Source organism: Silene latifolia, chromosome X (genome assembly GCF_048544455.1).
Source record: "Silene latifolia isolate original U9 population chromosome X, ASM4854445v1, whole genome shotgun sequence".
Lineage (NCBI taxonomy): Eukaryota > Viridiplantae > Streptophyta > Magnoliopsida > Caryophyllales > Caryophyllaceae > Silene > Silene latifolia.
Genome location: NC_133537.1, coordinates 148,291,918 through 148,306,318, shown reverse-complemented (window position 1 = coordinate 148,306,318; position 14,401 = coordinate 148,291,918). Strand labels below are relative to the sequence as shown.

The 14,401-nt window shown below is 39.0% G+C and overlaps 1 protein-coding gene across 1 annotated transcript; it reads left to right on the top strand.

Annotated features, from left to right (window-relative positions):
* Nucleotides 1-4,965: 4,965 nt before the first annotated feature.
* On the top strand, nt 4,966-10,633 carry LOC141623670 (3-oxoacyl-[acyl-carrier-protein] reductase 4-like). The gene is made up of 11 exons (XM_074439802.1): nt 4,966-5,315; nt 6,295-6,440; nt 6,823-6,876; nt 7,471-7,551; nt 7,668-7,713; nt 7,967-8,061; nt 8,152-8,184; nt 8,334-8,468; nt 8,762-8,855; nt 9,930-10,012; nt 10,193-10,633. The coding sequence occupies exons 1-11, from the start codon at nt 5,159-5,161 to the stop codon at nt 10,223-10,225; spliced, it is 957 nt and encodes a 318-aa protein (XP_074295903.1). The 5' UTR covers nt 4,966-5,158; the 3' UTR covers nt 10,226-10,633.
* Nucleotides 10,634-14,401: the final 3,768 nt, after the last annotated feature.

Sequence of the window (14,401 nt, the reverse complement as noted above, 5' to 3'; positions counted from 1 at the left end):
TTTCAAAAATTTCAAAAAAAAAAATAGAAAAACCTTCAAAATTCAAAAAATATTGCATTGTATATATATGTTTGTTTGTCTAACAAGTGGCGCAGACACATACGGAACATTTGAAACATTAGGAGACTAGAAGACCCATTGGTATAACCTTTCCGATCCCTTTCTCCTTTTTCATTCCTCTTCTTTTATATTTCTTGTATTATTGAAGGAGGATGGGCAATGTTGATGAGGATGTTCCATTTTGGAACTTGGTTTGTGTGCTTATGTGCTGCTAGGTTAGACAAAATTGTTGCATGTTTACTCTTGTTGCTAGTATAGAATTGCATCTTGTGCCTTGTAAATGTTTGTTTGTGTTTTAAATTCCATTTGAATGAAGTTTGTACATATTTTTGAACAAAATGTGGTCTAGGAAGGGAGCATGATACCCTCTATGATGTTGTCTTGGCCGTGTCTTCCCCTCTTAGTGGCTTGCAACTTTTGACCTCCTTGTTAGGGTGTTTGCTTGCAAATACCCGGGAAATGAGGCTTGGCCGGAGAGTATTGACCACCTTGTGAGACCAAAGACCATAGTCTAGACCTAGATTTCGACATAGCTACTTACATGTGAGATTTAGAGCCTCCTTGGGACCGGTACATCCATACCCGGTCTCCCTTAGGTTGTAAATAGGCTCCTTGCGTGGCATGTCACATCACGACGCATAAGCGTGGCATCCTTTCCTTTTTTACCATGAGATGTTCATTTGTGTGCATAACTTGAAACAATTCGTTGCATATCATTTTTTAGCCTCACATTGTCAAATAAGCCTAATTTTCGACCCTTTAGACTAGGACCGATTTTGCTAACCCCTTTTAAGCCTTAACCTTCCATTTGGCACCTACAAAACCAACTACATACCATAAACAACCTTCCTTGATCAAGAAAGTTGCCAACATGTTGTCGGTTGTATGAAGAAAGGGATTCGATTCTTGGTTTAGTGGATGTGTACAATCCATTGAGTCGGAATAATGGTTTCATTTGGTTAGTTTTGAACAATGAAGTTTTGAAAAAGAAAAAAAATAGAAAAGAAGAAAATTTGAAAAAAAAAAGGAAAAAAAAAAAACTCTTATTACTTGTATCATGTTTGATGTGAAAAAGTCGTGCAACACTCATCATTCGTCATCAAGGAGTAGAAAAAGGCGTTGCAAAATAAAAGGGGCATATGATGTTTTTACAATGTAAGTCGGGTTTACACAATGTTTGCTTGAATTTGGCAAGCCGAGTTCATGTTAGGGTGTAGACGTTACTCAATTGTTGCAATAAGGTGATGATTTTCATGTTTTTCCAAAGTGAGTCGGGTTTGCACAATTTTTGCATAAATTTGGGAAACCAATTTTTGTTAGGGTGTAGACGTTACTCATTTGTTGTAATAAAGTGGAATAAATGGTATTTTGGCAACTTCTTGATGTGTACCTCCACATTTTTCCAAAATGGTACTTGCGCCAACCCCGTTTCGACCCGTCACCTAGCCCCGTTACAACCCTTGTTTCTCTTTATGCACATTTTCCTTTTTTTGCATCTCATGTATGGTCATGTAGGAGGAGATTCCACTTTAGATTGCGGGCATGTCTCACGAGTCGAGTAGTTGAGTGATTTTGGTTACTTTTTTGCACATAAATCACCCGTCCTTCAAATGAGTGACTAGTGAAAACCGTGAGGAAGTCAGTAGTCTAGGTCCTCTTAGTCATGGGTCAACTTGGTCGAATCTTGTGTGTGTCATGTCAATCTTGAAGGTTAGGCTTTGTTTCCCCCTTTCCCGCCTTTGAATTTGTTTCCTAGGCAATTGGTTGTCACATCTAGGTTGCTTGAGCCATCACTAAGGCATTGACACCCCGCCAAGACTATGAGACGGTATCTCTCGACCAAAACCCTTGTTTTTCTCAAAACAAAATCCTCCGCTTAGATGAGGAAAGCGGTTGAGTTTTTGATTGATGCATCATATGCTTGATTACGTGCTTAAATGTTGGATGTGTCTAAATTTTCCGCAAGCCCCCACTTGCCTTGCAAAGGAGTGCATACCTCATTGCACTTCATTATGAGTTGAAGGGGCGGAGGAGGCCCGTTAATTGCCTTCCATCGGATATTATTAGTGTAGTTAGACTATAGTTGAATAAGGGTCTCGTTTTGACTCACCCACTTACTCGGGGACGAGTAATGATCAAGTGTGGAGAGGTTTGATATAGTGTTCATTTACACCAACTTTCCTCCCTATTTTCATGCATTCTGACTCCATATGAGTCGGTTTTATGTGTCTTGCCTTGCATTTTGTACCCCGATTCCCTAGCCTATGATATTATGTCTGTCTTGCAGGTTTTGAGGCGGAAATGGAGGAATCGGAGCAAGAGAGACGATTTGATAGGCTAAGCATGAAGATAAGAGGAAGGAATGCTGAGAGGAGCTCCCATCCGGTAGGCCGGCAGCCGGTCAGCCGGCTGGGACTCCCCCAACACTTAGCACCAAGGAAAAAGGGAAGGAGCTACAGAGAACTCCCAGCCGGTCAGGCCACCGGCAGCCGGTCAGCCGGCTGGGAGCACAAGAAGAAGGAAGAATTTGACAAACTTACAGGGAACTCCCAGCCGGGTAAGGCACCGGTAGCCGGCCGGCTGGGAATGTATGTTGAAGCACAAAAGTCAAGAGAAGAAGGAAACGTCAAGGAGGACTCCCAGCTGGTAGACCACCGGTAGCCGGTCCACCAGTCGGTCCACCAGCCAGACACACCTAATGACATTTTCCAACTCATTTCTTACAGAGGACTCCCAGCCGGTCAGACCACTGGCGGCCGGTCCACCGGCTGGGACCTTATTTCCGCATTTTTAACCTTGCTTTAATCCTCACCCTAATTCCGTGTAAACTATATATACCCCGTTCCTTAGTCATTTGTACACATAACCCTAAATCTAGAACTACTTCCTTAATCCTATGCAAACCCTTAATCAAAACTTTAATCTTTCTTTAATCAAGCATTAATTACTTCCTAAATTAACTTAGAATTAGTTGTTATCAATTGTTTACATTTAGTATTGGGTTGTTAATTGAAGATTTGTGAAGATTATTCTTCTATTTAATCAAAGATTGCAACTTTGTCTTCAATATTGGTATAATCTCTTTCCTATTATTGTTCATCTTTCAATTGTTTACATATTTGAGTTGCTTAATTAGTTTACTTTGCAAATATGTTTTCTCTTGCTTGTTACACGCTAAAGTCTTCATCTTTTACCTTTGTTATTATGAACATGTGTTAGTAGCTTCATACTAGGATGGAGGGGGGTCTTATATAGAGTTATAAGGTTGGATTATGACATAGGAAGACTACAATCCTTGAGTATTTGCTTGTTAGTTTTGTCATGCACATAAGGTATTTGTGAAAATGCTTGAATGAGAGTTTAGGTGTTTACACTATCTTTTCTACTTGTTGGGTGAGAGCTTGACTAGTATCTAGGAATAACATGATGAAACTATGGGTTTGGTTAATTGAGTGAGAACTTAATCGATCTTAGCATAGGGTTAGTCTCATATCGAGAGATTGGGCCTTTCCTTTGCACCTACTCTTGGATTTTGTTAATCTATGTGTACTTCCTCCTTTATCTATATAAGTGAACCCGGACATCCTAGTTTTTCCCTATCATTGTTTCTATCGTTCTAGTAATCACTCTACTTTTAATTAGTCTAGCCTTAATCTCTTTTGTTAGTCTTAAAATCAACTCCTCACATTAGGTTGAACTAAACTAATGTCTAGACAAGCAATTCTAGAGCCATAATAGCAGTCCTTTGGGTTCGACCCTTGCAACACTGCACGACCACTTGTACACTTGCAAGGTTATAAATAAAAAGTGTTAACAATCGCTACTCAAAATGTATAGAAAACCAAACCAAATAAAGAATCGCTACTAAGCATATGAAACGTAAACGATTAATATAACTTGGGGGACGGCGCGCATTGCGCGCCGTACAACCAACTAGTATAAATCAATGAAGGTAAAACCTAACATTGACAATAACACATTCTCATATCTCGCCGAAATACATCTTCTAATCAATCTCTTTCAACATCTAATTCTTCGTCTAAAGAATATCATTCACCCCAAATTGAACACATTCCCCAAGAATAAATAACGCATACTATTCAGTATTCACCCTAAATTCAAGTTGATTCCGGTTTAAAATGGTGTCCAAATGCCATGGACATGTTTGGACATGTGCCCAAATAAATAAATAAAAGTTACACGGTTTTATAGGCGCGAAAGTGGCAATTTGCCTCCTTAGCTTTGTTCAATGGTGAAATTAGGCCCCTTAACTTTCAATTCTAGCAATTAAGCCCCAAAACTTTAACAAAAAGTGAAATTCAACCACGATTTTTATTTTTCACTTAAATTTCAACAAAAATTCATTTTATATTTATATTACACGACTAATAATACATAAAATTACTAATTTTAACCTTATTAATTTATATAAGTTTAGTTATTCATCTAAAGAATAACTTTACATTCATCTATAATATACAAAATAGAATATGATAAAAATTTATGAACTATTCTTACATTTAGAATATATTGTCTAAAATTGTAAAATTATAAAAAATACTCGTTATTACAATTATAGATTGTGTAAAATTTATAAGGTTATAAAATTAGATTTTATATTTGATTAATTGGATTATAAAAATGAATTTTAGTTGAATTTCATGAAAAATCAAACAATGGGATTTAATTTCACTTTTGACTAAAGTTAAGGAGCTTGATTGCTACAATTGAAACGTAAAGGGTCTAATTTCACCATTGAACAAACTTAAGAGGTAAATTGCAACTTTTGCGGTTTTATAGGTGTTGACAAGTTTAGGCGTGTATCACACAAATGTTGGTGCCCGATATGGTATCAAACACGGGACGACTCATTAAGAAGGAAGAGTGTCTCACTAAGTTGAAAACGAAGGGGCCAAGAGGTTGGTTACCAACCCCCATGAACACAAAATCATATGATATTGATGAGCGAGTAGTAGTGATGATATCCTCGAAATCATCGTAGCACACGAACTACGCCTTCTCTTCGGAGCTTCCAAAGCCATTACCACTCTCATAAATAACCCACATTCCACTTGCTTCAGGCATTATCTCTCTAAAAATGTCTGCCATTAATGGAGTTCTCGTCAAATTTTTGAGTTACACCGGTGATCATACCTTCTCTGTTATGCCACAACGTCTTCCTATTTCATTAAAGTTTGGATCTTTAAAGCTTAATCCTTCGCTGGCTTCACAATGTTCTTCAAAAACACCTTCAGGTCCAATATTATATCTCATCTATTTCTGGGTTTTAGGGAGTTACATGTTCTTATAGAGAGAATACTTTGTTAGATGTCGCATTTCATTTCATTTCATTTTGTTCATACCATTTCAATTTCACTTTTACTAATAGGAATATATAAATCATCACCTTAAGGTTTTGATTCAGAGCCAGTGTGACCAAGTGGTGTTCAAATCCTGGCAGCCTCTAATAACTCACAAAGTGAAAATTCAGCACATGGTATGAGGGAGGAAGGCTTGTGCACTAACCACTCTTCGAGCCCAACGGGCACTCGAGTGAGGGGCGTAATATGAATAAATATAATAGTTGGGCCTCAAAAATTGTTTTATAGACAAATTGAGTAAATGTTAAGCAATAGTGAAGGTGTTGCTCTAGCCGTTAAGATCAATGTTGTTACTCTGACACGAGACAGAGTCAGAGTGTCGAGTCCGTTTTTTCCGTCAAGTTTCCAACTTTTGGTCTAAAATCAAGACATCAAGTGTTCCAAGTGTCAGACGCTTGAAGTGTCGGACATGGTTCATTAGGTCCAATATTCGAACCCTCTCCATTCTATAATGATTGTGGCTCATTATAGATCCCAAAGTAAAGATTAATAAAAGAGAGTGCCTTGAAAGTTGAAAGTGGATTATTACTTTCGTCACTAAAAAAATTACAAAGTAGTGACATTTTGCAAGATCGTTTATAAGTTAAATGCAATGATCAGAATTGTACTCGTGTTTTTTTTTCAAGGGGGTATCGATATAACTCAACCACGAGTTAAAGGCTCTCTAGAGGAGGTTGCTCGTGGTAGTATAGCTTAGAGTTGGAGCCTTGGTTGTCAATATGCTATTGCTTCCTTGAAAGAGAATGCATCATACTCATTCACAAGCAATGTTGGCTGCTTATATAGTCTAGTTGTTCGAGTGTGATGTATAAAACACAGCATACCGGTAATGTTATGAACTATAATGATACAGGCCGACTGAGAGCACAAGTTGCCACAGTTGAACAACCTGTGACTAAAGTGTCACAAAACGAGGAAGCTCTTGTTGTTGTAGTCACTGGAGCATCTCGAGGTATTGGAAGAGCAACGGCATTAGCACTAGGGAGAGCGGGATGTAAGGTACATCAATTATATCTTTTTTTCTCTGCTCTTTGTGCAACTGTTACCAATACGACAAACTTTAGCTGTATTTTAATCCAGTTACAGAAGGATGAGGTCTGGATATTGTAATTATCAATACAATTTTGGATCATCTCATTGCTAGCTTTTTTTTGTTACCATAGTGCATGGATAATTTTTTTTTTTTTTTTTTTGCGATAGTTTCCTTTTTGTTTCACGAACTTTTCTTCCTAAAACCATATTTTGGTTGCCTCTCACTAGCAATTGTGAATAATTAGATGATTCACATCTATTTACTTTATTCATGAATTAAAAAAAAAATTGTGGTCTTTCGTAACACATTTTCGCTTCAATAGTGTATCAAGTTGATTTTGTATTGCAGGTCCTGGTTAACTATGCAAGGTCGTCAAAGGAAGCTGAAGAAGTTGCAAAGGAGGTTTGTTTCAAATATTTTAATGCATTTATATTTCATGTTTAGTACATCCGAGTATCCAACCTATCTACCTTTGCCATAGGCAGCAGCCTTTGAGGCACTAGGGTGATGTTACCGTAGTTTTTTTTATCTCATTTTTAAGTTATTGTTGGTGTATACACTTCACGTTAAGTGAAGTGCGACTGCTGCTTTCAAATACTTTAAACAATTGATGCTGTTATACTTCGTTTGTTACATATTTCTAGCTTATTTAGTTGCAAGCGCTCATTGGTTTCACTTATGTCTTCGTTATTAAGCACGCACCTCAATCTTAGAATACCGAACTTGAGCCAAAAGCTTAGATATACTTTGGTCACTGGAGTTGCTTTTAGTTAACATTCTATGAGTTTGTGTGTATCATTGACGCCAATTTTTGGATTGGTCAGTTTTCTTGAACTCTCCCCGGTCTTATTAGTACCTCTCTGTCTTAAGATTGCTTTGCCCTATTGTTTTGTGATTATCGCTTCATGTCATTGTTATATTGTACCAACTACATTGTCCTTATCAATGTCTAGGGCTGCAGAATGACTAATCTCTGAATTATAATTTTTTTCGTAGATTGAGGCTTGTGGAGGGCAAGCGCTTACTTTTGGGGGTGATGTATCTCAAGAGGCAGATGTTGAATCCATGATAAGGGCTGTAAGTGCAATCCACATTTCTTTCTCCTCTTTTATATTCCTTAATATTTCAATATCTTGTTTTGTATTGTTTTGTTTTATTTTACTTATTGCATTTAATCTGATCCACAATTACAGGCAACTGATGCTTGGGGAACTGTGGACGTGCTAGTTAACAATGCAGGTACAGAACATTTTTACGAAATTCTCTTTTATGACCACCCCAAGATAAGAATGTGTAAAACCATCCATATATGGAAGTAGTTAGAGAAAACATAATTTTCTTTTTCTGACTAGACAGGATAAAATTTTATTAAAACATTAGGGTTATGCGGTTTAAGACAAGTATCTGTGAACATTTTATGCCTACTCAAGATTAATATGCTACAAAAAAAAAACCTACTATAGAGGTCTCTTACTAATTTTTATGCTTGTAGGAATTACAAGGGATGGGTTGTTAATGAGAATGAAGAAATCTCAATGGCAGGAGGTCATTGATCTGAATCTTACCGGTGTTTACCTTTGTACACAGGTCGTTAAAAATTACTGATGACCTTTCGCATTCTTATGCTGCAATTTTAGTTGATCCCATTTAATTTGGTTTGGTAAACTGGTAATGCAGGCCGCAGCAAAAATAATGATGAAGAAAAAAAAGGTAATTGTTATGCGCCTGACTTTTCCTACCTCTTTTTGCAAGTGTTAATTGGTTGTTACTCATTACTCATTATTTATATTATAAAAAGAAGGAAATTCTTATTTTATGATGAAAAAGAACAAGGTAAATAGTTGTTTACATATTTTCAGGGAAGAATAATAAACATCACCTCTGTTGTTGGCCTGATTGGCAATGCGGGGCAGGCCAATTACAGTGCTGCTAAAGCTGGGGTTATTGGCTTCACTAAGACAGTTGCAAAGGAATATGCAAGCAGAGGAATCAATGTAAACATCTCAATCATTCTTAACCCTTTAAGCCCGGTTTACATGATACGTATCCTTTTTTCTAAAATTGCTCCATTTTCTCGAATGTCATATATACCCTTACCCTTTGAGCAAAAGTTAACGCATATGGAGTAAATCTTCTGGACCATTTAATTTACCCTCATCATTACCCTTACCAATTATCTGTTGCATTGCTCCTCTAAGTCTTGTGCCAAAAGCAAAGGGGGCCAAGATTAAAAGGGAGTATCAATGGTTCAATGAAATCTAATACTTCATTTCTCAATTTTATTCAGGTCAACGCAATTGCACCAGGGTTCATTGCCTCAGACATGACTGCAAAACTAGGACCAGACTTTGAGAAGAAGCTCTTGGACTCCATCCCCTTAGGTATAGTAAAAGCCCCGATCTGCCCTTGTGATGTTCTTAGAAATACTGATTTGGCCACTCTAGTCAATTCCCTTCCAACTGATTAGTATCATAGATGCCATGTCTACACTGTGGAATTGGATGTTATGTTGCACTATCTTCATTTGAATTGGCTTGTGTGTCTTTGGTTGAATTTTGTTTGAGAGCCGTGGTTGATATTCATATAGATGTCAATTACCCTTGTAGGTAAGGGTAAAGCATCTCACTACACACATACACCACCAACATTATAAGCGCCTCAAAGGCTCTGTCGTCCCTGAAGCTCCTGGAACTTTCCTCAGAAGTTAGTTAGAAGGGTCAACCGCGTGGTCATAATTAGTGAGAAGGTTTGATATTCTAACTAACTATGACCAGTAGTTGACCCTCCTAACTAACTTCTTAGGAAAGTTCCAGAAGCTTCAGGGAGGTTGCTTCATTTGGAAAGGCTGTATTTCCAACAGGCTCCCACATTGGTTATGGAAATTCAACATTATCGTTTTAGTGAATTTCCAGAGCCAGTGGAGACACAAATTTCACTGTTTTTGCAATTCATAGCTGCTGTATCTTATTTGTTATAGTTAAAATATAGTGTCTGTTCCTAACTTTTATCCTTATAGCTTTTACAATGTACCAAATTGTTTGTTCAATGCAATGTACTTAGTAAATCTCTGAACTTCAAGCAGTCTCTATATAAACACAATAATGTTGAAACAGACTTCGTGAATTTATATTTGATACAAGAAGTTCTTCTCCCCATTTCTTGACCATTATTCATATCAATAATTCTGGGGCAAGTGTTTTGCCCCGATCTTTGATTCTTGTGTGATAGAGAATTAGGGATTAGTTAACATTGTTCTGGTATCAATATCCCCATCAATTTCAACAAAAAAGGTCTCCCATCAAGTTTCCTCTAATAGTTTGCGTAAAAATAATGGAGTTCTAGAATTCGGTGATGTGTTCAACAGACCTTAAAACTAACAGAACTTATCCAGGAAGAAGTTCATAAACTTGTACGTTGTATATAATTAGTCTAATGTTTAGTGATTGTGGGTTCAGGTAAGTACGGCCAACCAGAAGAAGTAGCCGGACTGGTGGAGTTTTTGGCACTTAACCCTGCAGCTAGTTATATAACTGGACAGGTTTGCAAATTTCTGTCTGAACTATTCTTTTATCTTTTTTCCCGCACATTTCCCTGAAACATGTGACTTGTGATTGTGAGACATAAAAACTAGGGATTGAATTAAGGAAATACCTTGTGAAACCGTCTCTTTTGATGATTTATGAAATTTTATTTCAGCTCGTTTGTTCATGGCATACAGGTGGTCGCTATAGATGGAGGAATGGTAATGTAGTCAATTGGATAGCTGACACGTGTAGTTAAGCGGCACGAAGAGTTTCTCATATGTTGAAGAGGGTGCTATACTGCTATATATGAACCATTTTCTCAATTGATGGGTGATAATGAGTTTAATGACACAATTGCGATCAGTGTTTTGCAGATCAGCAAAACAAGTACGCTCGCCTTTCTCAGAAAATATAGAAACCGTTTTACTTTAGCAGAATAGCAGTGATCTTTCCCACAGTAAATTGTTCATTTTCATTAGCGGACGCTTTAGTGACAGTTTTTGAGGTTTAGTTTGAACTTTGGAGAGAATAATAATGATAATTTTTTTTTATTGTGTACTTTTTTATGTGTTTCTTTGTATACATTGATGTCTTTCCCTTAATCTTTACATAGATGGTGGCTTTGATGCATTCAGTTAGATCTTTGTTGTGTTTACACTTGGAATAAACAGACTTGAAGGATGCCAATAAAAATTTTTTTTGGTCTAAACCATCCGATAATCCGAACCACATTGGGCTGACTAATCTGAATTTCGGGGCATGTCCAAGGATTACGGTATTTAAACCCCTCCCAATCGCAGTTGTGGGGGATCGATCCGCAGACCTCCCTACCAAGCGCAGCCCCATGCTACCACTGCGCCAACCAACGATTGGTAAAAAAAAAAAAAGGTGCAACACGAGGCCAACCAACCAATAAAATTTTAATATGGCCAAAAAGCCAGGGGACTGTCAAGACGCAACAACGGTATAACAACACGCGCTCCGTTTAGTGCAGCGCCAACATATCTAATTAAAAAAAAAAAAAAAAAAAAAGTAATATCAAGGATGCAAAGCTGTAAAATCCCAATGCTATGAGTCCTTAGCATTACTCATTGTGATAAGGCTTAAGTCGTATCACCAAATCAAAGTAAAACTATCTCAAGACTAACAAGAATAGCTAGCAGTAAGACAGGTATTGAATCCACAGGGAGGCGGTAAAAGTTAAGTCTGTAATTATTTAAATTGTCTAAGGTAGTCGTTTTCTGGGGTTTTGTTTTGTTTTGTTATCTAACCAACTAAATGCGAGCAATAAAAAGAGATTTAAACAATGATATTAAAAGTCTAGGATTTCCGGTTCACTAGGTCAATTATATGGGGTCTATTAATCAATTGCTAGATCTATCAAGCCGTCTAAGGTTATAAGATCGGTCGACTCTATTATACCCTTTAGATCGATTCTAACATGCGGTCGCTATAATTAGATACAATCTATTTGATTATCGCAACCTATATTAATTCTAACCCGGTCGGTGAAAGGATTAATTCGCTACACTAATTAACAACTCAGACCTAAGTTAATTAACTAGAAGAAGAACAATAATCAAACGACAACTTATGCGATTTCACTAGCAATTAATTAATTTCCCCTTTTCTAATTAACCTAGATCCCCTTCATCCTAGATGAGGGAATTAGCTACTCATAACTAAAGCAATAACAACAATAATAATGATTGAGGACATAATTAAAAGCATGAAATAAGAACAATAATTGATTAGCATAAAACAATGAATGATTAATTACTGAAGAAAGATTAGTACCGTAGCAAGGAAATATTAAAGATAGCAAGAGTATACAGCCGTCTCAATGTAAAATAAAACGTAACCTAATGATAGAATACGAGTTTCTAATTTATAACAAAAGATAACTGTTTTAGGAAAATCCGGAAAATAATCTGTCAGAGAGGTTCCTCGATCGAGCCTGAGGTGACTCGATCGAGGATGGCTGCTCGATCGAGCCCTCCCTGACTCGATCGAGGAACCAGCTTCACAGACTGTTTCTTCGTTTCTTTCACTTCTAGCCTTCATGCTTCCTCGTTCCTCGTGCCATGCTTCGTGTATTCTACTATGCCGTCTCCGCTACGCTCATCTTAGCTTGATTATCCTCATAATGCGTCATTTCTGCATTGAAACACAAAATAGCGGCAGTATCGACAATTCATTGAAATAAGGGATATAAATGATATAAAGGCACGAAAACGGTATATAAAATAGTATGAAAGGAGCTATAAAAGTGTATATAAAAGTGATACATCAAACTCTCCCAAACCAACCCTTTGCTTGTCCTCAAGCAAAGCAATCAGACCAAACAAAGGACAACAAACATATGGTGAATGAATAATTCAGAGCAAATGTCTAGGCACATACAAATCCCAGCTATCCATATTTATAACAAAGTAATGACCAAAAATTGTGCCAATAAAACAAATTTAAAGGCACGGGTAACAGACTAACGCAGCTCTTACTCAAGATGTGACATGATACCGAGACTCAGCCAAATGCTTTTTAACCTTGCAAGACAATTTTGTTGGATTCTCGCGGTTTCACTCATGCACTCATAAGGGGTGAGATATATGTAAGATAGAAAGAATAAAGACAATCACTCAACTTATGAAATATGCATGCAATCTAATGTGATAGAAGATTCTCCAACTAGTGCGCATTCACAAAACAGACCAGGTACACGTATCAAGGACATAATGGTGGTAAAGTGGCATGGGTATAGAAGTGGCTTGTGCATAAGCACGTATGGGTATGTGAGGCTCAGACGGTAGTCGCAGCGCTAAACCAATAGCCAAATCTAATTGATGGGGCATATTCTGCACCCGCTGACCGAGTCAACATATTGAGCAAGGTCAAAGATATCCACAGCAAGTCAACGACTTAGACAGCCTAACCGACGCAGCCTGCCAGCCTGTCTCTTGGGTCTCGGCTGGGACAACTAGCCAGCCGGGGCACATATCCGCGTACTCATATCCAAGACCCCTCGGCATGGAGTCAACAGGGCCCGCCGGCCTGCCATGGGTCCCTCGGCCGAGGGTAGATCAGTCTTTCCACCTGCTAGCCACTTGGCCACTTGGCCACTACGTGACAAAAGGTGAAAGTCTATAAATACTCCTCAACCCTCATTGAGGAAAGGATCCACAATCTAACCTAAAACTCACTGTTCATCTGGTATAAACTCCTTTATCTCTCTACAATATACTCTGTCAAGTAACATATAACTTAATCCCTTTAAGTTCACTGACTTGAGCGTCGGAGTGAGTACGCTCGGTGCAAAGCCGAGCCCTCAGTTTGTTCATCGTTTCAGGAGAGACCGAGAGGAAGAGTCAAGGCAAGGAAAGACATCCATTCACCAAGCTTGCGTGGTAAACAACACTGCTCTGAAATTACACCCGGAACAATTGGCGCCGTCTGTGGGGATACAGATACTAGAAGCTAGTCAAATCCCTTACAAAAAAAAAAAACAAAACCCGTTCGCCGAGCTAAGAAGATGTCGAAACAGCCAGAAATGGTGCGTGTGGAAACTGAATTCTTCCAAGATGACACATTCCACAACTCTGAAATCGGGCAGTCCCCCACCGGCCGTATCACTGATACGACGTACGGGATGCCAACAGAACAAGATACACCGCTGCCCACCGACCAAGTCACTATCTTGGGACATGTGGTTGATGCAGCTAAACTAAAGCTACTCCTGGACCTAATGGGTAGCACGCCGACTCACACTGTCACAACGACAAGAGCGGCGGCGCCCCCACAGGAGATCAGGGTCCAAAAAGTGACTCCGAGAAACTTGAACGAAGCATTGGAGGAAGCTGACCATGTCAAGACGCCGGGGGAGCCCAGAGTGCAAGTGGTAGACCTGAGTCCTTCCCGCACTCGCGAGAGGACAGTGTCGCCGCAGCACCGACGAGGCCTGCCCCAGAGGAGTGAAAGAAGTCCGACTCACCAGAATCGGAGAAGAAGCCCGACTCACCAGAGTCGGAGAAGAAGCCCTTCCCACCACGGGGAGAGGAGCCGGACTAAGGATGCGAGGAGCCGATCGCCGCGTGTCATTCGACACGTGGTCAGACAGCCCCTCAACCCCTATGTCCTAGAGGTCCCGGTGCCGACTAAGCTAAAATTGCCGCCCATATCATACAAAGGAGAAAGCGACCCAACCGACCACGCCGAGGCTTTCGAGTCTTACATGTCGGTATGGGAGCAACCTGATGAGGTTTGGTGCCGAGTCTTCCCAACGACCCTGCATGGGATGGCACAAAGTTGGTACAAGGGGCTACCCAATGGGTCGATATACTGTTATGGCGACCTAAGGGACATATTTTTGGCCCAGTATTCTTGCAATAAGAGAAGGGCCGTCGAGA